The sequence below is a fragment of the Larus michahellis genome, chromosome 13 (assembly GCF_964199755.1).
Source record: "Larus michahellis chromosome 13, bLarMic1.1, whole genome shotgun sequence".
Classification (NCBI taxonomy): Eukaryota; Metazoa; Chordata; class Aves; order Charadriiformes; family Laridae; genus Larus; species Larus michahellis.
In genome coordinates this window covers 7,846,233-7,871,117 of record NC_133908.1, presented here as the reverse complement: position 1 = coordinate 7,871,117, position 24,885 = coordinate 7,846,233, and the positions used below count along the sequence as shown (strand labels likewise).

Sequence of the window (24,885 nt, the reverse complement as noted above, 5' to 3'; positions counted from 1 at the left end):
CTATAATTAAGATAGGAAGATGTTGAGTCTGTTTGTAACAAATGGCAACCAAGAGAATATAAAGCAAACTAACCCCTTGGTGCCATGGAGGGAGATGGAATCAAACATCTGGAAAACTTCTAAATCTCTGAATTTTATTTCTAGAATGTGAGAATCTGAATTTTATCTGAGTTGCAGTTCCCACATACAACCCAGGACCAATCCATTGCCAGCTGACTGACACAGAGAGCTGGACTGCAAGGGCTTTGAAGGGAAGAGACTTCTGTACTTGAGCCGAACTTTGCACAATGCTCCCCTGGCCCAGGACCACTGTGCGTGTCACTGCAACGCAAAGGTTCAGCAAACAAATTATTCTCTTCTGCATCTTCTTGCATTCTTCTGCCTCAGTGCTGAAGAAGTTATCGTGGCATGTCATTTCTCATTTGGAAAATCTATTTTGCATGGTTTCTTCTACGATTTGCATGTGCTTTGCTTGCTTTTCACAGCCTTTCGTATGTAGCAGATATTTGTAGTAAAGTAACAACATGCACAGTAACAGTCAGTGACACGTAGCACAGCTGTCTTTCTTTTCAAATTTGGTCTTGTTCCCGCTGAATCAAGACTTTGATGCTTGACGGCAGTGGAAGTAATGCTGAACTCACAGCATTAATGTATTTTTTAAACCTTTCCAAAAAATAAGTAACGTATAAACATAGACTATTAACAATATGGAAAATACCTGACTAGCTCTTTATGATGTATGATAATATTTTTCTCTTCTATTTTCTTCACAAAAAGGCCCCTGTTAAATATTTATGCAATAAAATAGATGAAGGTGATGATGCTACAAAGCAAAGAATTAGGCTTTCTTACCAAATTCCTCCAGTAAATTAAATCACATGTTCCTGAATTTTGAAATCTCTCTCCTTCAATTATTTGAAGTTATATTCCAGAATGGTATCTGGCTTTTGGTATACTGTTTTGAATGGAATTATGTAGACAAAACTAAAAACAAAACTCAGGATAATGATCCTTTATCCTAGAGCAGGTATAGGAATACTGAAAACAGTTGAAACCAGCACACAGGTGCCTGTGTCTTATCTTCTAACACACATTTGTGATTTTGGACAAAGATGTGTAGGCCTTCAGCAGAAATAAAAGTCCTATCCAAGTATTTTCCATCCCGGAGTGGAGGGAACAAAGGATCAATCTGTTGCAGCTGCCTGAGCTAGCAGTGCTGGAGTGAGACATTGCACCAAATGAAGAAAATCCATCCTCAGAGACAGCAGAAACTAGTAATTATTTTTACACTCTTCATGTTTATGCTTAGCAAAAAGCAGCACTACCACAACTGCTGCAGCAGGACAGCCTTTGCTGGCTTCCGTAGGGGATCTTCAGAACTGTATTACTGCTTCTAGAGCAGGACGTGCTACAAAGTCCTATTAATAACACAGTATATAAAATTCTAACAGTCCCAACGACTTTTTTTTTTTTTTCAAGTATGCAGAACGCCTTAGTCAGAAACGGAGAAGCATCCAGTTTCAAGCTGAGTTCAGCTGACAAAACATTATCATGATACCTGAAGAAGCAGAAATGGTCATTTAATTCCTGAGGCAGTATATTCCAAGCAACCCTGCAAGAGCTGAAGAAATTTCCGACTTTAATTCTAGGGCATATCTCCGAGAATGGCAGCCTGGCCAGACACTACCACTTTGCATCTTCTAGTCCACATTCAGATTCAGCTGACTGCACACAAATTGTGCACTGGGAAATTCAAAGAAGCCTTCTGCATTGTAACTGGTTTATCACCCGCTCGAGTAGCTCTGTGCTGCCCATCTGACATGACTGTCAATTCATTTTTAAGCTTGATTCTTAAAAGCAGATGCACAGCTTCAAAATGTCCTGGTCTATCACATATGGAAATGCCATCTGATTTGTTACTGCTCCAGTATGACCAAGACACTCAGCTCTTTCCTTCAAGGTCTACTGAATGCCAAGACAAAATGAACTTGGTGAGAGAGGAGGGAGGAAATTCGCATTTGCTTTTCATTCTGCCATGACTAAGAGGATGAATAGGCAATAGATGCTTATTCTTAAGTACCACATAATATTAAGAACCATAAGAAGTGCATGTAAGAGACAAGCGTAGATGAATGGATGAATCACTCGCACAGTAACCAGCATGTTCCTTTATTTTTCATTAAGAAGCCTGGAGTGCCTACTCTCTCCTAAGGCTGTCTGTGCACAGCTGACAGTTCTCCAGGAACAAGAGGAGTATGTTTACTTGCCACCCTGGTTTCTTTCTTCAGTTTTGCTCCGCATCAGAATTGGACAGGTAAATGAAAGTATCCTGCTGAAACATTCTACCCATTCAGGTAAATAAAGCACTCAAGTTTTAGATTGGTCCTGGATTACACAGGCAGAATGCGCACATGTAAAGTTCAGGCACAGGATTTTGGGAACAATGAATTGGAGAAACATGACTGAGACATGAAACAATTACTATAACTGATAGAGAAAATTCCTGTAGATCAGGGTCCTAAGGGAAAATATAACTTTTAAAAAAAGTCCTCTGGGGTGCTCTAAAACTTGATCTTTAGCTACTCACTAGATTCAGAAAGATGTTATAATCATTTCCATGGCTTTTATTCTACAATCAGGTCCAGCCACAAAACAAAACTACGGAAAGCATATTTCTCACATTATTTCTAGACTTGGTGTGCCCATTGTTGCTAAAAAGACAGCAAGAACGACTCAAAAGTGCTCTCATAGCAAAGAAAAAGAAAGGTCTTGTATAGAAGATCCTAAATCAAAATCCTGGAGATCACATGTCAGTTAGCAGCTTCAGCAGGTGATAATTATGTGAGCTAGCTTTCTCCCTGCATCCTCAGTCATGCATAGGTAACGCTCACTTCACCATTACTTTACCTCATTTATCAGGACTAAGCTTTTCAGGACAGAGACCATGCTACTAAATGACCCTGTGGCTCCCACAAGGTGAACAGAAGTTTGTGTTTGTTACTGGGTGAGAAACAAGAGGAAACAAAACGATCACGATGGGACATCAAGCAAAAGAATGCTATTCAGATATTTTTAAGGCCATTTGTTAAATCTATAATAATTTTAAAGCTCACATAGATCTTTATGTTGGCAAATCTTTACTCTGGATAAAAAAAAAAATCAAGAGTGGAGTAACATTTTTAGACTCCTCTATACCTGGTTATGGTCCATGCCAAGCTCCACATCTTTGACAGAACACGTACAAGGCCTCTGAAAATAATCCAGTCTAGATAAGAGCATTTGTCAACAGTCGTAAGCCATTCATATGCACAAATGGTCATAACCTGACAAGGCTTCCTAGATAGTGAAATGAAGTTTTCATAAACTGAAGATGTAAGTCCTATGATAAACTGAAGGATAACACAACAGTCACACTGCTACTGTCAAAATAGCATTGCTCTGAGAAACCTCCAGTGCTAAAACATGAGTCACGTTGACTTCCCACTTGCACAGAAAGCATCCTGGGTGATTCAGAATCTGCTAAGATTACAAATCACCCTTCAGAAATGGTGCTGCTGGTGCTTCAGGAAAGATATTCAAAGGAAAGTCAGTATCTGCAGGCCTGGGAGGTATTTTCTTCTCTTTTGGTATTATTAATACATGGAGTTTAGACCAGATTAAAATATCTACTCCGCATAGACAAGGGTTTTCTGTTTTACTGAATTGCTCCCATGCTGCACTAAGAACTTGTATTTGCCCAAAGTTTGTACTTCAGAAAGGCATTTGGCTGCAGCTAAAGACTGCTCGAGATAAGGAAGCCATCACTTCCTTCTGGACCTTGTGAAACTGTGTGTCTTTGTTCTGTACAGTCAACCTCAGCAGTATGCTGCCTTAGTATATATTCTGTAATTAAACAGATGAAACCACATTTTATTTTGTCCACTTAACACATAGGGCCCTTTTCAGTACTCTCAGATGTGTACATCACCCTAGAGGATTGCAATATCCTCTCTGTATTGCTCCAGTTCCACTATCTTTGCCACTAAAGGAGCCGTTCTGATATCAGAGTTAAGTCCACAAAGGTTAGATCACACCAATATAAAGCACAGAATATAGTATCCTTTTACCTGGATTACTCCGCTAACATACTGAAAAAGGAAACTCTTCTCAATAAGAGTGGATACTAATTAGCACAGAGCTTGTTGATGACAAGAAACTGGCAGTTTTCTAGCCTGGTCACCCAAAGACATATCAAAGTCCCAACAAGGAAATCTAATTGTAGCATGATTAATGCCAGTTGTCTACTCTTTGCCAACCCCTCCCACATGCTTCCAAGGATGGCGTTTTTCCACCCTGGCATCTATAATATAGTTAATGCTGTGTGGCTAGAAGGCAGAAGCAGAAATGAAAGAATGTGTGCATAATGCCAGATGGAAACAGAAGAACACAGGGTATAAGTTGCCTACTAAATGGAGAGGATTATAAGCAGTGCAATTAGCAATCTGCGTATCTGCCTTACTATGACTCCCCAGGTCAGAACACACTCATATTGCTTCAGTGTTGAAGAAAGCATTTCTTTCCTATTGCAAGACGATATGAAGTGAAAAAAACTCAAAATAATCCAACCCAAGACTTGCATCACTTAGTGGCAAGCACAAGAGGACCCCACTACACTGTTGATGTTAATACAGTGAAGACTACAGCAAGAAAACTAGAGCTCCACACCTACACTCCGTAGAAATATTTTTCCTTTCAAAGTTAAGGGTGCATGAACGCTACACTCACCTGCAGTGAAAAGATTCCTTTAGTTCAAATTGAAGTCAATGGAGTTATAATACTGCACATTTTTTTCAAATCTTTGCTCATCATTTCACTTGTGCCCAATAGCTGCTTTCTCTGCAAACAGAGAACCTTTACTGAGCAAGGATGCATGAGGATACCCAAAACAAAGAGGCTACAAAAAGAAAGATAGGAGGATTTGATTCTTCAGGACAGATGCACCAAATTGATTTTCACACCACTCTGAGAACATTAGCTTGGGCCTGATTTTTCATGAAGGCCTTGGTCCAGCAAGTCCATGACCAGAAGCTGAAGTAATGATGGCATTATTGACACCTCTGAAGTAAGTCAAGTGCTTTTCTGAACTGAGAAAAACACTGAAAAAACCCACACACCCCCTGACCGTGCCTGCTCCCCCCCCCCCCAAAAAAAAAAAAAAACACCAAAAAACCCCACCAAAAACCACACAGAGGCAGCTAGGACAGGAGAGGTGATGAAATCATCTGTATTATCTTCAGTTCAGCATTTTCTTTCTTCAATCTTCAGGTTTTAAATGCACAAAAATCTCAGAGGAATGCTGCTCATTTTCTGTATCTGTTCTTTCTGAATGTGGCTGTATGTTTCTTTTTTTAAAACAATTTAATATATTCTTAACGTGAAACATTTAATGCCTGTTGCACAAATGTGTAATAAAATTCAGCCCTGTGGCTCTTTTACTGTCAAGCTAAATAGGATCCATTTGAAACAAACGTGCAGCTTTAAAATTTCTTCATCTGAATGTTCCTGTCTTTGAAGGGAGCAATTCTCTTCTCCTGTCCCCTACAGATCAACAGGGATTTAGAGGAGCGGTAGGAGGGAATATTTCGGCTTTGGTTTTGTTTTGCCAACCCAGGGTTCTGGATGGCAGAGCTGTCCCCTACTGCATCGAAGAAAAGGAATCCTTCCTTAGAGACATTGATTTTAGCAGGTATTAGAAGTATGAACAAATAGAAGACGAAAAGCACTCCCAGTCATTTTCAAAGGAAGGAAACAAAAGGGATTGAGCTATGGTACAATGGATAACTACTGCTAAGAGAAGTCTTTTCCTAACCTAGATCTCACATTGCTCAGGGACAGTTTACTACCATCTACAAACAGAAAGGAATTCTTAGTGGTTGAAGGGGATCCTCTACACCACCACTGAAAACCCAGCTGTCTTTTATCCCCAGGAGAAGCAGCATTTTGGTGGACAAGCCATGTTTCTAAGGTCATGGAACGGAGGTGCATCTGAACCACTGCAGGCTGCCTGTCTACACTTCAGCTCTGATTACTTCAGATTAAGCTCCAGACTGATCCCCACAGACTGAACACCCCTTAGCAGTTGGACCATGTCTTCCAGTTCAGCTCTGTGTGAATTAAAGCACAGTATGTTGAGTGATTGAGAGATTTACTTCAAAAGTATGTTCCTGATTCCAAGCTAAAACAGTCGTCGAGATGCAGCCGTAAGCACCCAAAAATATCAGGCCAAACACTGTGTTGCCATCAATTATTTTCCTGTCAAACACAATTCTTACTAGCTCCAAAGCTGAGCAAGTTTTGTTAATATTAATGTAGTGTTAAGACAGGAGTCAACAAATTGTTTTATTACTATACATAACGTTTCAAACTGTTTCCCTAACACGTGAGTTAGGCTTTAGTCTTTCAGGAGAGCTGTTAATTTTAAATTTTTATCAGCAATCACCCTTGAAGAAAATCAGTGGCGGTTAGCAGAGTTTGCTTTCTGGGGACTTTTTCCTACCCTAGCAATTTTTAGGCTCGGGAAGCTTCCCAGGAAGGTGTCATTAGCTTTCAGGGTGGCATTTCTGGAAGGCAGAATTCTCAGAGTACTTGTTTTGTGATGGCCTCTGTTCCAGCACTGGCATAGGTATGTAAATAAAGAGAGATGCATTTAATATACTGATTCTCTGTTGTCTCCTCCACAGGGAGGCTGATCTGCAAATCTCAGGTTTCTTTAATATGCAGCAGCTGCACTACACAACGTCCAGAAGAGAGACCTGCACTTCTGAATAGTCAAGCATCTTTTTACTTTCAAGGAGAAAAATACCTGATTATAAAAGTACATGCTGCAAGTAATATTAGGTTTAACAGGCTTTGTGCTTAAGCATATACATGCAGCTTTGCAAGCAGAGAACAGACTAATGTAACTTAGCTGGTACGCTTAAAGAGAGAAAAGAAAGTTATTATGCTTTCATTTTGTTAAATGGGTAGGTAGGGAATTTTAAGCACAAAGATGGAGAGAGAAGGATGTCATTCATGCAAGAACTTCAGTCTCACTCTTCCAACACCAAGCTCACAAACAAAGCTCGTATCTCACTGATTTTGGAACTGCATTGAGTAATATTAGGCAAAACCACAGCCAGAATAAACATTTCCTTTAAATGAATCATGATATAAAAGCACTAATTTATGTTTCTAATTAATTTTCTAAAACAAATGATAATCACATTTCTAATAATTAGCATTTCTGGTTTGCAAGCACGTATTAGCCACTTCATTCTTATGCAGCACGAGAATAAAAGCTGCGAGTAGAAACTAAGTCAATAAAACCAAAAAGCCCTCAATGCTGCAAAATACAGAATGAAAAGGACAATGGTAACTTCCAGTGACGTGTAAAGCCCTATGGGGCTTTTGATTTTTAATTGGGTAGCAAAGATTTCTACAATACCAGCTATCATCAATTACATAATGCCTCGCATCTTGCTTTTATCTGTGGCCATTTCTGTGGTATTCCCACAAACTGAGGCTCGCTCTGAGTTCTTGGCAACAGGTTTGTGTTACATCTCTCCTCGTGGGGATGTAATGTGAGCCCCCCCTCACGCTGGCAGAGTCCTGATGCATAGACTGCTGTGGAAACAATCATTGTTCAGATGAGAAATAAAAAACTAACGTCATAAATACGTTATTAATCCAAGGCAGCTCAGGAATGTGCTGCAGAGTGCTGGTGAACTATAAGAACGTGTAAAGCTCTGGGCACAACCATTCTGTGGAGCAACACGGCTGTTTCAATGGAAAACTTCTCACAGCCCCTCTCTCCTTGGTCACACACTTATTGAATGGACCCAGAATACTACGCAAGGCTCTTTATCTGTGTTCCTGCAGCACCAGGTGCCTCAGTTGAAGCACTGTTAAAAATATAGTTGCTGTAAAAGAAGAGAGAGGAAGTTAAGCCCACTCTAAAGCACTCACAAGACAGGTCCAACTCTATACTACTGGTCTGCTATCGCAGACCAAAACACAGAGGTTCATTGTGTATGAAGTCTCAATAACATATGACCCCACCTTTCATCTCTGCAATGACACTCTGCTAAAGTCACATAAGCCCAGAGTCATTCAGCTGACTGGAGAGGAGTTATCTTTTAGCAAATCCAGTATCAGAATGAGGTTTTCTCACTCCTTTTGGTTTAGGTATCACTGCACAATGATTCCTTCAATACCTGTATTTTAAAATGTCTCACTTTTTTCGGCCAGTAGGTTGTACTGATATCCTTGGTAGAGTCCAGCTGTGACCAATACAGAAATACAAAAACAGTTCCTTGCAACAAGTCCGAAATGCTGCACTTACATTAACAAAATTCATATTCATTGAAAGATGTTATGGTCTAAAAGATACAGCACACCACATAATAATGAAATAAGAGACCTCATTTAATCTCTTTCTGTCCCTTTTTCTGGTACATAAAATTCTTGAGCAAGACACTTGCCACCTGAGCATTTGACGGCCATCACAGAGCGCAGTCCAAGGTATTTCCTTTGCCTTTTATGACAGCGATGTGCTTTAAGTGCTCATGCTGTTCCGTGCAACATGATCGCTTTGCATGTAGGCATTTTCAAACTGCTCAAGCTCCAAAGTTGTAAGATGTATCTCTATGCAACCATGATATTGCAATCACGATGCCCTGTTAATTTAAGGATGGGTACCTTACATGGACGGGTACCACTATGTAATCCTTCTTGCTAAAGTCCTAACATACAATAACATCCAACTTCAATGTCTGCCCCTGAAATTCCCTCTACTTTTTATTCTGCTGTTTTGTTTATCCACAGTTTTTCCTCTTTTTTTTTTTAATAGGAAAGTGTTTAAATAGCTCTGTCACGTATTGATTAGGCCAGTACTCGATGAAGAAGGGAGGTGATTGATGAATATACCTGTTCATTTAAAGTAGGTCTGAAGAAACAGTGAAATTAGTTGCTGACTTAAGTGATTTAGTCACAAAATTATGCTCATGTAAGTAGCAAATAGAGTATTTCTGCTGTGCAGTCAGAAAGTCAACTTTAGATGCCTACAACAAAAAAAAAAGAAAAAAAAAAGAAAAAGAAAAAGAAATTCTGCCTGTGACTTCCTTACAGCAACTTGGACAGATCAATGACAACGTGGTGGATTTATGCAGGAAACCCATAGAGTTTGGAGTTGAAAAACCACTGCTTTTTAGCCAGTGATAAATCATCCCATGTAGAATTTGTGAAGCTGTTATGTACTGGCTGAGGAAATTACACCTTTCCCTTTTCAAGTACACATTGAGGCTAGAAAGAATTACAGTGCTATATACACATAGTGAAACCTGTTCTGAGCACGCTGACACATTGGTAAGACAGAAGGTGTCTTTGAAGGACTTAAAACAAAAAAAATCTCTGGCTGGATTGTGCTGGGTTTCTAATGGAGATAGAGCAGAAATGCTTCCATGGCTTTGGTAACAGGTTTAGGTAGGAACCTGCCTGAACAAATTCAGATGTCTTAAAAGGACAGAAAGGTAGACATGCTGCTTGGCTCCACAGAAAGCAGGGCTGGCCCTGTGTTTACAGAGCCCTCTTCTTTTCTATAGGGCAACTAGGCCCCTAAGGTGACATATTTGTTCTGTATTTACGGGACAGGCATGCCATGCTGCTGAGGATGTGAGTGTACTTTTTGGTAGTCTGTACAGAACAGCTCTGTATCTGTACCGCACTTGTACTACTGCATTCCCCGCATCCCACAGAGACCATTTGTACTCCCTGCATCCCACAGAGACCAGCGGTCCGAAGGGTGGGCTCACCAGGAGCTCAGTGACCCAGCAGCAACCCCTTTTCCCCACTCTCATCACTCTCAGCTTGAGCCAGATGCAGTGACCCAGCAGCGGTCAACATCTCCTCTGCTCCTCCCTCACAGTGCACGCCCTCCCACCACTGTTCCCAGGATTTTACACAGTGGATTTACACCAGCAAAAGCCTTAGTATAGATGCAGTTATACCCATCAAAAAAGCTTTTATTGGTGCCCTCTATTTTCCTGGAGGAACTGGATTTAGCTTCCTGTCTACTGAGAAGTTTACCTGTGTATTTTAAACCCTCTTATTGGAGAAGCTGTTTGTGTCAGTGAGGCTCACATCCTTGTACCACTCTTTAAATATAGCCACACCAGCGAAGACTTTCTGGCACATAAAGACACCCAAAGACAAGTACACAGGCCCCAAGCAGGCTGTGAAGCACAAGAATACCCCAGTCAGCATAGTTCTGTCTTGCTTAGTACTCTCAAAAGTGACAAACGTTTCCAATTCTCCTGATTTCCAGTTCCCCTGATTTCCAGTTCCCCTGGCAATGAGGACAAAGCAGTCGCCTGTTTTGCACACAACACAGACATTTGCATTGCAAGAGCAGTACTGGAAGCCTCCTGAGCACCTTCAGATCTGGTGTGAAGGCCCGGGGAAATCCAAAAGCCCTTCCCAAGAGCCAGGACTTGCTCAGCTCCCGGCTGCCCAGAGCCTGGCACATCCCTCTTATGAAGTTGTCAGCAGGCAAATGGGATTTTAGTAAAGGCAACTGGTAGGTCTATAATAATAAAACTTAGCAGAATTAGGTAACAAAAGGAGAAGTACAATTGCTGAGCTTCTCAGCAAGGTTTTGGAAGACTTCATTTAAGCAGGATGGCTGGCCAAGTTTTCTTTAGGTGGCTATAAGTATAAGAATTGAATATAATTTTGAAAGAATATTTAGGCAAACTGGTACAGCACAAACCTGGTGATTAAGTGTGTCTCACCTCAGTTCTAGGTACATCAATTCTAAGTCTTATTAAATTACTGTCAGGCAGAAGAAAGTGGTAAGGACAGCAGCATAAAGACAAGCAGTGGGTATATCCTCACAGCAAAGGGTGGCTGAAGCGATCAGTGCCTTACCTGGCCTGATCCATGTTACAGCAGCACCCACACAAAGCTCCATCCGTGTCACCTGGGTGCACCTTCCAGGTCCTGCAGTCCCATCACTCAGTGACTGGGCAGAGCTGGCCAGAGAGTTGTTCCATCATGACAAATTCTGAAAAAATCTGAAAGACAAGACAACACATTGTTGTTTAAATTCAATATTATTGTTACATTTTCAGGAAAACAAAGAACAAATCAAGAACAAGTTCATTTTTGAACCTTGCTACCAGGCCCACCCCTGCCAAACACATAGACCTCTCATGAAATCAAAGGCAAGGGAGGCATTGCAGAAGAATGACTCTCTCAGCCCAAATTGTGTCAGCCCTGGGCAAGATTTAAACTACTGCTTAGCCTGTAGGATTGGAAAAGTGCTGCCTTGAGACCCTTACTGCTCCCATGCACCAAGGGTTACTCAGAGGTAGCCAGCAACAGCCCCTGTCAGAGAGGAGACAAGATGGGACCAGGGCGGTGACCCAAAAGAGTAGCTTTTACAGTCTCAACAATATATGCTATAGGAATACAATAAACAGTGATAACAACCTGCATAATACTTCTCTGGTTTTGTATCACCTAGTGTGTGAGGTCCCTTTCCTCCAAATCAGAAATAAGTGGTCTGGCACGCATGTGGCATAAATATTTATAACATCAATGCAAAGACAACCTCCCTCTTCTTTCTTTGCCAATCTCTTTATCTTTCAGGACTGGTAACAGGTCTGCTGTTTACAGAGTGGTGACAAAGCCTGATTAGGGATGCATCTTTAAAAAAAAAAAAGAAGATGCGGGGAAAGGAAGGAGCAGATATCCTTGTGATCAGATGATTCCCCAAAATGTTTGATCCCTCAGATCAAATACAGTGTTTTTCCTCCCACTGCGTACGTGTGCATGCATCTGCACCGGTTTACTGGCAGGTACCACAGTTCTGAGAATTCCTGATCACAGTCACAGGAGAATCATAGCAGAAAGGAACAAACATCGTCCATTAAAAGACAGCCTTGAGTTGTTTTTTTGCCAGTTTTCTTGCTTTAGGCTGAAACTTTGGTGTTCATTCAAACCACTGAAGTCTCTTATCAGGGACAGCACAGCATAGAACTTGAAATGGAAAACCACACGCAATCTGAGTTTCCTTAGAAAATATTAGAAGGCAAACTTTGAAACGTCTTAGTTTTAAACTTCTTTCTCTTCACAATTATCTCTCCCTAGAAGCAAAGCGATGACAGTAAAGTGACAAAAAAAAAGGGAGGGGGGGGGCGAGGGGTGGAGAAAAAGAAACTGAAAAAAGCAAAAGCAGAAAAGAAGAAAAACGCAGGAAGAAAAGATTACTTTCCTAGGTTTTCTAATCTGTTTTTTTTTCACATGTATCATCTTCCTAACCACAGAACAGGAAAATCATCTTCTATTAATCACATTAAACTTAATCATCCATTAAAAACTATTTTATTATTACCTGTCTCACAAAACAGAAGAACCTCAAAGACAGCCAGATCATTTTCCTGATGCACCCACTTTTCTTCTTGAGATAAAGTTTATATCAAAGGAAATCTAGGAATAATGAGGTCTGTATCACCCTACTACCAAAGTCTGATAACCTGCACTTGCTAATGATGGGAATGTAATGATAGAACTCAAATTTCCACCAGCACACACTGGATTTTTTTCCTTTCTCGCTATTTCTACGGGCTCAGCAGCCCGTAGCGAGAAGCAGAGCCCACGATGAGTACAATGTTGCAGCCGGGTACCTCACCCAGGGCTGGGGATCCCTTTCTTGGTCTGTCAACCTTGAAGTTGTCCTTGCCTGATCCGTGCCTGCAGAGTAGAGAAACCCACTTCTCTTATCACAAGTTGTGTGATTTCTAGATGCAAAGCTGCTAAAACAGCACTATAGAGCAGGTGCTCTCACACACTTGTTTGTTATCTAACAGAGCTCACGTCGTACCGCAGCTCAGCATTTGACTAATTCAACAGACTATAAGAGATGGAGAAATCCAAGTTCCCCTCATTATTTAACAGGCCTTGAGGTGTAAAATCATTGGATCAACATGCCAAAAGAATCTCATCCTTTAAACTCTCATTTTGAACCCATTTGGGTTTTCAGGTAACCAAAAACGTCATCTTTATTCGTAGGCAATTTCTTTTACAGCTGCCTGTAATCTCCCAACTTCCAGACTCAAAATCATTTAAAAACAAATGAGCTTCCCTGCAGATAAAATTCAGAATCTCTCTGAGCTTTCAAGATAATAATACTAAAAGGCAACGTTAAGTTGAAAGGGGAGATGAAAAACAGAGGAAACCAGAAAGTCCCATAAAGTTCAGAATTTAACCTTAAGGCTAGAAGAAACGGGCAGAGAGTAAATTCTTCATTTCCATATGCCATTTTATGGAATTGGGATGAGAGCAGCAGTGGAGCACAGTATCTATATCTTGTTAGCACTGTTCGTATTCTCATGTGTTTTTGTGTGTGTGTGTTTGTACCCCAGCTGGGCCTGGTGCCATCACATATTATATATTCACAGCTTCAGACCTTACAGCCAAGATTTTCAAAAAAGCTCGAGTACCTTGAGGTGCCTCCACTGCTGAAACATCCTAAGGCGAGCAGCTTGGCAGCACTTTCAGTAAAGGAGGCCTTTTTAAGGTTTCTCAGACTGGATGCTCAAATAGGCTGGCACCCCATTACCATCAATTTGTGACAAAACCTGGCAGTAGCATGAGGCACACTTCCATATAGATAAACTGGTGATGGAGTTGGTAGGTGATTTTGGTTAGACATTTCAATAATATCTGATATCAAATATAGGATAATTGTAAACCTGCCTCTCTTTTCTCCAGTACTTTAGCGTTTTAATCAACTGCACCAAAACGCTTTGCAGGAGCACTCTGCATACCGTGGCCTGTCCCCTGCGAAACGCAGCTCGCTTTGTTGGTGGGTAGCACGAACCCGGTGGCTCCTCTGTGACAGACTGCAGGAGCATGGCCTGTTGGTGTCCGTGGCATAGCACAGCTTCCCCACTGCCTTCTACAGGATACAGCCCAAGCAAACTAATGCAGAGATATGATAGAAGCACCTGGATGTAGACCCAGTGTAGGGACAAATTCCCGTCCTGACGAGCGATGGGATCTTTTCCACTGAACACAGGACCACATTCTTTGGCCTGTCTCTGCAGAATTTACCACCTTATCTTTGTTTCAATTCACACAGCGCGCTTTGGGAACACAAGGTAACTGCATGTCTTGTTTGTCTAATGCCAAGCATTAACATAAATAAATTATTCAATTTTTCTACTATTTTTACAGATTCTTACAGACTTGCAAAAGTCTTCCCGTGTATACCTGATAATTGCAATTACACTAAGCATATGATTTTGTCACTTTTACAGTTTCCCTCTTAACTTGAAAAAGTGCCTTGAAAACAATTAAAGTGCAAACATCCTTGATCATATTCTCTTTCCCTAATTCCATGAAAATTCAGCAGCACAACCTTGTTTAGGCTCACAACACTCTTTACTTCTTCCTTCCTCTAAAACCGGTCAGCCACATTTATGCTGCAAACGTCCCTCTCTGTGACAGTTCAGCTGCACTGGCCATCATACCACGGAGGGAACTGTGCACCGATGGCTACAGGGGAACCGCTCACTCTTTTACTCTACAACCTCCAACAGCTGTAGCACATGTAAGAAAAAGACTTCTGTCACCTTTTCTGATGAATACACTGGGTAACAAGCTGCCACTGCCATGAAAAAACCAGCTGTTTTATTGGAGAAATGGAGGGTGCCTTTAACATAATAAACAGGGAGGACGGGATAGAGGAAGACTGCTAGGCGAGAAAATGAAAACAGCTTGCCCAAGAAGAGGTTACACCTCTCAGCACATTTTGTAAGGCTTTGCATATATGCAAATGTCCCCCTGCGCTTCTGCACATCAGCACAATGTAAGAGACTAGATGAATCTGTAGGGGGAGGAAAAAAATTAGGCCAGCAAAGGAACTCACGTACACACAACTGTTCCAAAAAATTAGAAAGAAAAAGAGAGAAAGCAGGCAGCGCAATCATTTGCGTGGACTGATAACAGATTTCATATCCAGGCATTCCAGAGAAGGCACGTTGGGAAAGTCAGCTGCATGACAGAAGAGCAGGATACTGACAGGGGGCCTGCTGAAGGACTACAAGGAATAGAAGACGCTGGCTTCTTGCAACAAAACCAAACCTTCAGAATCCCCGTCTTCTCCCCGCACTCAACTGTTAGGAGAACAGAAAGAGACTGTACCCTGGCATTAAAAATACTGGCACCATGCCCCTCTAAATCATTTGTGCAAAGCAAACGGTACCATACAATAGTATCACATCTTGAAATCACAGTCTTGACTCTGCAACAACATATAACACCTTTCTCACTGCACTCCTATGTAAGAGGAGCATGAAAAAGCCCAGGGATCCAATCCTGCTAGCAGCACCAATTCAGCCTATGGAAAGTAATAATACATGAGAGTTTAAAACAATCACAAAATTAAAGAATTTCAGATCAGTCAAGGAGCAAATATGTTTTTGCATGCTTCCATGTTGCTGTTTCTAAGAGCACTGCAGTGACATAAATTCATGCCAAACAATTTCTGTGTTCCAGTAACCGAGCAATGGCTTTGATGTCACACATTACAAAGGTGTTACCCCAATAAAGGGCACAAGGCCCCTGCGGCATCTCATTATTAAAACACTGAAATAAGCACTGTGTGTTTTCTTTTGCAGAGAGAAGGAAAAAGACGCTCTTTGAACTTCAAGTCAGCATCCTCTTCTGCACCTACCACAATCCTAATACTGAAAAATATACTCCCCCTTCTCAAAAGAAGGGGGAAGATCCATATCTAGCAAGCAGACAGATCAAATGAATCACCATTTGCAGAGACGAGATTATCAACATGTGACTGAGGGGTTCTGTTTGATCCTGTTTGCAACATCAGAGCAACGGCAAAGCTTCACGGGAAAGATCCCGTTAGTTTTATCTCACAGCAGAACCTCAAAGCTGCCCTAAAGGCACTACGTATCCACAGAGAAGCATTTCTTAGCAAGATCCAGGCATCTTTCTCTCCAATTTGTAAGGTTTCACCATTGTAAAGAAAGATTTCCAAAATGAACTTTCATTTTTCCATTTTAAACTGAATGAATGAAAAGAAAAAGTAGAATACAATTATCCTCAGTTCACTGATCCCCACCAGCAGACGACTGGTGCTCACCCTCACCCTCTTTCTGTCCAAAAGAATTCATAGCACGATGCTCTAGGATGTGTCTCAGCCTACTAAACACGCATTGTCTGACTACAAAATACATGGCTTTGCACTTGGGTTTTGAGCCTCATAAACATTTGTGACCTGACCATATTTAAAAGATCAAAGTAAAAGAATGATGCATGTTTTCAGCTACATTGTCTTCAGTTACTTAAACGCATCTTCTCAGGAATATGATAAATGTAATTATTTCCATTGGATCAGCCAACTCGGCATGCCAGTGCTGGATTATCTCATCTTTCTCTTAAAAAAAAAAGGGGGGTGGGGTAGGGGGGTGGGGTGGAGATAGAAAGAAAACAACAGAATTCCCAGTCCGGGACCAAGTGCCAAGCAGGACTGAGAGGGGTCAGAGGAAGCAGTAGGATAAAGGGGTTCCACATCATTTGGGAAAGCAGAAGTGCAGGATTTACCGTCTGCAGCCACTTTCAGAAGCGACAGAGACAGCACCTCCACCTTATCAACACAAGCCAGGAAGCAGCTGGTCCAAGGAAGCTCTTTGAATTATTTTTCTGCTACTCCTGGAGAATAAGGTGAACCTTAATCAACAAGGCATGAAATTGAGATCACTTACAAGGAATGATGGGAAAGGTCAAATTTCTCTAAACTTTGCAGAAAAGTTTTACGCCAGTTTTGAGCAAGATGGCGAATCACATACTGAGTTAAAGATATTCAATGGTTTGGGCTGCTGGGTTCAGTTTTCAAATTGCATCTGAAAACAAAACCCTCCAAACAGACTGATGCTATGCTTAGTGGAACCCAGCATTATCTAATGTAAAATATTCAGTAGTTTAAAATTCAGTCATGTCAGCTGGAGTCTAATTTATCTCTCCCCTGTGGATTCCAAGTATCTTTTCAAAGCTTTTTGGCATTAAAATGCAGAGCCAAAAGAAAAAAAAAAAAAAAGGCAAAATTTATAGTAGGACTTCTGTATCTCCCATACAGCTTTGTGCCAATAAACGGGGTGGGGGGTGGGGGGGGGGGAGGCGTTGATCGAAAGAATAAAAGGTGAGTGTTAAGATAAGGTCACCTCTTCTTACATATGCAGCACCTCAAACCAAAGGCTTGTTCAGTTTGTCAGTAAGAAAATTGATATTATGAACTAATTTATCTTCAAGAGTAAACATTCTATAAAAGGTGTGGGCAGAAATAAATTTTTTCATCCTGTAAAATTTCGAGATTTACACTTGCGTCTTCTGGAGGAAAATAACTTCACCGAACAAATGCAAAAAATAGAGTAAATAATTAAGTCACCTAGAACAGCGATCACTGACCTGGGAAGGGGCAGAGGTGAGTTCAAATCCCATTTCTGACCCAAGTCAAATGAAACTTGGAATAAAAGTCTCCCAAGAGCAGGCTAAGTTCTGTCACATTCCGCAATTACTTAAATGTACAACTGCAACAAAAACAACAACAAAAAAAAAGAGAACACACAGCAGAATGCTCTAGTGGTTAAACCACACCTATGAGTGTGTTTGACACATCTTTGAAATAGCCTTTCAAATATTACTGTTCTGTCCTGTCGAGAGAACTATGGAATTTTCTTTAAGCTGTCTCTTTTTAAAACCAACATTACATGTGGATGAGAGACTTAAAGAACTAAACAAGAAAGTATGAGCTTTTTCAGCCTTACAAGGAAAAAGCAACAAGCTACATTTGAAAAAAAAAATAATGCTGGAAAGCAGCAAAGATGGATTTTAATCAATGTGCTTAAATTTCACAATTTAGCTTGTGCCCTGAAGAAAAGAGGCTCTGAAAACAAAAAAGCCCAAGGAATTCTGTAATTATGGAATATGAGTTTGGTACAAGGATCAACAGAATCTATTCAAAGGTCTGTTTACATGCTGCTTAAGTTACTACATAAGAATTAAGTTACCACCATTAAAATTATTCATAACATTAATATTTTTTGGTTGATTATTTAATTGTGAAGCATTTTTTGCCATAAAACCGTAACATGAACTTGCAGATTTCATTCAGAAAAATATTTTTCTGCACCTCTCAGATAGCATAAGGTTCTTTGCCTCTTCCTCTTTTGTGTCTAGGCACGGGATTTGCATCTTCAAAGTCTATTGCAAGCAATCTCAAGGAACGTATTGTCACTAAAACCAAAGTTCAAATAAAAAGTAAGCACAGCCCCATTGTGTGATGCATTTTGATATAATATTACAAATTCTTTGAGCATGGACTATCTGTATGCAGCCCTGTGTGCATTTTAGAGAGCACACTGGTTGTAAGAGACTCGCTGGTTGAACTGTTGCCCCTATTATGCCAATGACAAAACAGCCCATTAATTCAGCTGGACCAGAAATTCCTTTAGATTTTAGGGCTACCAGTCTAACCTCCTACACAGTGTAAAATACACAGGACAAAGAGCTTTTACAAGTAATTAATGCTGAGAAATCCATTTTATAAAATTATCAATCTTAAACGTTCAGTGTCTATAATGTCCAAGAATATGAAAGAACTTCATGAAAGCTTTAAGGAAAACAATTTGTATTTTCTTTTAAAATTATCTGTCTCACACCCTGGCTAACAATATTCATAATAGCACACTGGCTGAGCACAAAGAAATAAGTATTAAAATAGGAGGCGGTGCATCAGGGTTTTTCCTGCCCCCCAACACTGAAGGCATGTTTCCAATTCAATTCAAAAAAAATTCATGACCCTCCTGTTGTTGGATTTTTGTTTTTGCTACTGTTGTATTAAGAAATGTAGATCATATTTCATTTTCATGCAGGTAAGCACCAGTCAATTTTTTGTTTCTCCAAGCACGGACTGAATTACAGCACCTTGTTTCCCTTTGCACACACTGTGTTTCCTCTCCCCCTTTGATTGCTGTTGATTAATTCAAAGAGCAGGCAGTGGAAATAAAAGACAGTGAAATAAGATGGAGAAGTCAAACACTTTCAGTTATGAAATATAACTGATGTTCTGACAACGTGGCATAAACTTTATAATGCATATCACGCTGCTAATCTAGATTTACTATGAGGATTAGAGGAAATCACAGTTTAAGGTAAATAAAATAATTTGCTAAAATCCACAGCACCTTGAGAGGTTGCAGACATTTACATTTTCCTGCAGATGCTGCTTATGAATGAAATAAATATTAATTTTAATGGGAAAAAATATTAAGAAATCAACCCTAAACAATACTTGTGCTCTAGGAAATTGAATGCATGAAAATTCAGATCAGCTATTCACGTGCCTTTGACACTATGAAGAACGTGAATCTCTCATCCAAAACACTAAAGACCAAGAAACTGCAAAAAGATATCTGGGAAGAGAGGAAGATGCCACGTTTGAAACAAATGCTTTTGTTCTTAAAAGACAATGGAAGAGAGTTAATTGCTTCATAATGGAGAAAGTATTGAAGTATGAAAACAATCTGCAATTCAGAGAACTGTTCTGTGTCCACAAGTTAAGAGTTCATTACCAATGCTTTAGTCATTTATTTTAACATCACTGTGCTGAATTCCAACTATCACTTGTATGCTTGCATTAGATCTCCTTGAATTTTAGCAGTTCCATTCTAGAAGTGTTGGAAGCAGATACCTCAAAACAAGTGTTTATGGGGATACAATTGCTTGATAAACCAAGGTAACGGGCAGGACTGAGCTCTCATTTAAAAAACAAATAAACAAAAAACAGGCATTAGGAGATTTTCAAACACAAAATCAAAAGCAGGCATTGTCTCTGTTTCTCACAGTTTCTCACAGGCCCACAGTTTCCCACAGGCATTGTTTTGGGGATTAACACAGAGCCAAAGAAGTTAGCCATAAACCTCATTTTACAGCATCATTAAATAGTCCAGAAACCACGGGTACATTATATTAAGTACTGTACATGTTCTTAGGAAAGTAAGTCCCTCCCCAGTTTGTATTTTGAGTATATACGACCTGTGATAAAAATCAAAAAACCAAAAAACCCAGCATTCTTGCACTCATTTCTGGGGTCTCCTTGCCTTTTTCTGGAGATGGCCTCGTTCTTCCGCCCAAGAAACACTGAGCGATTACGCCTCAGCCTGGGACTCACCAAATATCCCCGCCAAGGTCCATTTCCCCTCTCCACTGCCGCTCCCCCTCTGCCCAGCTACATTTGTGCTGTAACTCTCGGACACCTTTGGCATCCATCACAGTAAAATAAGCTGCTCACATCCACGCTAAGGTCAGAGCGCTGAGCAATGGCCCTTGTAGGCAGTTTACACTCTGTCGTTACCATATTTTATATTACAAGATTAGGTACTTTAAAAATGATTCACAATATAGAATGTCCACATCCACAGAGTAAGTTCATTGTAGTCCTTACTTACTGAATTGCTCTCAAGTAAATATCTTCAATCGCTCTGTCCATCAGAAACCTCAGTTCATTCAAAATTCATCGCTATAGACAAACAATTTGAACTGTTCCTCCCCACAGCTCATCAGCTGAAGTCCACCTGAGGTGGATTTGCCTTGACTATTTCAGAAGCATGGAAATACTAACACAAGGTTTCCTTTAAAATATCATTTGCAAACCTGCCACATTATTTATTTATCAGAGGGAACCAAAATTGTTTCCGTATTTCCCTAAAATAAATGTACCATGGAGTGTTGAGTTACTTTAAATACTGTTGCCTTTGATTTGACCTGCTGGCTGCACATCAGTTCAGCTATTAATAAGCCTTCAGACCACACCTTATCTCCAATAAAAACTGAATTCTAACAACAGCAAGTATTTTCATTGCAGAGGCTGCACTGGCCTTCAAAACCCCAATCACTGGAAAATTCTGCTAGACTAATGGAAAATGTCCAGTCTGGCTCTGAGAAAATGTGAGCTAATTTATATGTAAACCCATGTAACACAGTGTTTCATTTCTTCAGGCCTGACTCACACTGATAAGCAGTTAGTCCAAATAAGGAGAAAAAAAATCTTTTTAAACACAAAATTAGTTGTTGAGCATCCTACTCATTCCCTCTGTGCCTGATCCCAGCTTTCTCATTCAATGATACGGAAAACAGCAAGACCAAAAAAGAGCACTGAGGACCTCAGGGTGTTTTGCTCTACTCCTGTTAACTGAGGAGGGTTTGGAGCCCGGAGGCTATCGCTCGACCAGTACGGGAAGGAGTGAAGTCAGCCACACCACCTAGGAAAGGGACCTTACAGCTGTTTTGAGGGCTCATCTGTTTTAGCAAAATGGATGTGTTATACCTGTGTTTCCCCTGGCATGAGCGAGGGGAGTCTCCGGACAGGGGTGCTGGACCATCACCGCGCTGGGTGTGCTGGAGCGCCCAGCCGCATCCCAGAGAGGAACCTCCCTTCGCACCGCACTGACAGCCTTCCGAATCCTGAAAATGGTAAATACTTTACTGCTTATTATTCATATTTACCAAGATTGGATCACGAAAGGACTTGAATGAGGTATAAGCAGTTATCCTTGCTGCTAATTAGTCCTCAATTACTGCTAACACAAGATGGCTTCTCTGATAATCTGTCAGTTATTTGTGTTTAGGAACAGCCTTGAGAACCATCATCTGTGACTGCTTTCATACAGTTTCCCCCTTTCTTTTTCCCCCTTTCTGCTGGGCCTGTTTTTTTGTTTTTAATTGCTGCTGCTAGAGTTGTCACGCTTCACTTATAACTGTACATCTCAGGTGCAATTAATCTCACCCAACTCACACTAATAATAGTGTTTTGTGAACAACTGATCTTCTGCATCTGTGGGAAATCTAAAAAATATGGTGGAAGACTGTTTCAGATGGATCCCAAGACAAATGCATTTGGTTTTTTTGCAGGCAAAATCCCCAAACAAATCCTGATTAACTTCAAATTGATTTAGGTCATACGTGCTGCTTTTACTTAAAATTATTTTTCTTTGCTTAAGGCTATTGCTTTTAATATTTCAAAAATAATTTAGTTAGAATGTTTTAGGAGAAAAAAAAAATCCTGAAAGTTGAACTATATTTTAAATATTACCCTACAAATACCAGGGGCATAGGTGAGGATAAGCATAAGTTCTCTGCAAAAAGTTTTGTTCAATGTTATTTTTATACCTTTTTCTGTTAGGACTATAGCTGTCCCTCAGAAAAATTAATTAAGCCCAAACAATACAAAACAAAATCCTGTGTCATGTTCAAGGAACCTGCTGGGACCTATCTGAGCTACTGTAGGACCATTTAATGAGTACTCATTAAATTAATATCTAACCCCCACAGCAAGTTCAGCAGTAAAAGATATATGCAGAAGAGCTTTAAATGGCTTTTCCTGCTCTCAGGGCTCCCGCTGTCTCATTTGGTTCAGGCAGCTTGAATTCTCTGCCTCCGCACTCCCGGGAAGCTGGGGCTTGCTGCAGAGCAGGTTCACAAGACTTTATTTTTACTGTAAATTTCCAGCATTAAGAGGAAATGACGACTTATTAGCCTCAAGCACAGCTGCCTCTGGAATTAAAGATACTTCCCCAGAGGAGGTGCGCACAGAGCTGCACGCAGCCTCCGCAGGGCGGCAGCAGGTTATCCCCACTCCCTTGAACTCTTGGGGTGGGATCGCACCAGCTGTGCCCTTGGGGCATCCCTTCAGCCAGTTCCTGGAGGCAGGATGCAGCCTAACCCACTCTGCAAGCTTTCCCTTGTCTTTTGCAATCCTTGACTTTCCCAAATGAAAGATGTTTGTGAGAAGCTGGCTGTCTAGTTGGGAGGCTGCTTGCTGGCTTGTGCAAGCCCTTACCTGTAAACGGCTTTTACCTTCCAAAACTAGGCTAGAGTCAGAGGGATGCAACTGGGACAGAGGTGCAGTTTTATCTTACAGTGTGTTTCATATGCTTACCCATTAATTAAAAAAAAAAAATCCTCTAGTAGGTGATTTAGATGTGCTACTAGAGTACTATGGAGACCAATATGAATATATCAAAGTTTTATAGCAATACTTAGACAAACATAAAGAAAACTCAGTTAGGTTTCGTGCTGACTCATGTGCCCTGGGTAAAATGTAGATACTTTGCTTTGAACTCAGAACGGGTTTGTTTTTACAAAGTCTGCCATGCTGTTTGCTGACTGGATAATGCACTTGGTTCAAAAGGCATCTAAATACACTTGGCACTTGGAAGATGCAAACTACTTGATGCATTTTTAAGACAAAATAAGTCACCGGTTGTTCAGTATCACCCAACTAGCATACAGCATCGGCCTGATGCATAAGGAAAATAATGGTGTATTAGGACAGTCCATCGCTACATAAAGGACACCGACTTTCTCTTATAAAACCAACCTCTGGTACCTCATCCGGGCTAGAGCAGACTTCAGTATCAGTTAAAGCAAAGTTTATTCACGTACACACAATGTTTCTGAATTATATTGAACTGCCTAAAGAAATCAAGTGTGTCAAACAGATGCCTCTTACACATGACGAGGAAGAACTGGCTTTTGGAGAGCTCGGTTCCAGCACACAGCCTCCTAACTCGTCTGGAGATCACTGCTGCTAGTACTGGCAGCTCTGCTAAGGTCAAGGAACACTGTGCTAGGTGCTGTACAGGCAGAGTAACAAACAGCCTCTTAGCCTATATGGAGAAAAAACAACAGCTGATGAACCTTGTCATATCTATCTTTCTTTGTATCCCAAAACAATTTAAGGGACTGCGCTCTTGAGCTGGCAAGGAGTTAGTTACCAGCTGCTGAGCCCTCTCACCTCTGGGTCTATTTGCCAGATTTCTGCATTCAAAGTGCAGCAAATCCAAACCGTGGTACAGCTTTTCAGGAGAGTGCTGCTGTCAGCCTCAGAGGGGGACCCTGCCAGGGAAAAAAGGAAGCGTTTTGGAGAAACACTCACTGGATGCGTACCAGCCCTTTACTGCTAAACCTCTGTCAGAGACAGGATCTGTAGCTCTTCCTCCAACACACTTTCAGAGGCTGTGCTGGAATCATTTGGGAAATAATGCCTGGGGCAGTCTTGCTGAGAACAAACAGATCCTCTAAGCACAACTGGGACGCAGCAAACCAGCACAGGGAAATCAAGAAACAAAACTCTGCAGTGAAATTGTGTAGACATAGCTTATCAAAGTCTTGACAGCACTTTAGTCCTACTGCAAGCAGCAGTAAAAGCAGTGAGTTCCTGAATGGTTCTCTTGTAGAGCAGAGAAAGAGACATTTCTACCCTTTAATGGGCATTACAGAGTAAAGGGTTTTTTCCTGGAAATTAAAGAATATTATATCTCCACTGCAGCGTCCAGGAAATAAAAAACTGTGGACCTGCGTGGCAGGCGTATAAAAAGAAGTTCTACAAGAGGTAGAAATCTTTGGTCCCATAGAATTTGTTGGTTTATTTTGTTCTAATGTTGTGTTTGTCCCTTGGGTCATTTTTCACTTGGGGCCTCTTGGCAGCACAGGTGAGATAGAATAGTTTTGCATGGACAACCTGCTTCAAAAAATGAAGAAGGAAGATGGGATCAGAATTTTGAAACAGATTTGTTATGATGGAGATTACTACAGGAATGATTTCTAGTGGTTAAAGATTTTCCTTCTGCCTCAAGTTTTTTTTCTTTTCTCCTCAGCTTTTTTATCTATTGTGTTTTAAGGAAGGAAGAATTTAACATGTACACTCACTGCCTGCTCTTCCCTGAATCTGCAGCCCATCTTTCTCTCTGGCTGCAGCTGAACCGCAATAACGAAACTTCCTTTTAT

The 24,885-nt window shown here is 40.8% G+C and overlaps 1 protein-coding gene across 1 annotated transcript in view; it reads right to left on the bottom strand.

Moving 5' to 3' along the window:
* The window catches only part of GALNT9 (polypeptide N-acetylgalactosaminyltransferase 9), a 252,854-nt gene that overhangs the window by 202,087 nt on the left and 25,882 nt on the right, over positions 1-24,885 (bottom strand). Inside the window, exon 2 of the mRNA XM_074606360.1 lies at positions 10,942-11,087. Within this exon, the coding sequence (XP_074462461.1) occupies positions 10,942-10,955 (14 nt within the window). The 5' untranslated portion in view covers positions 10,956-11,087. The remainder of the gene's footprint in view (positions 1-10,941; positions 11,088-24,885) is intronic.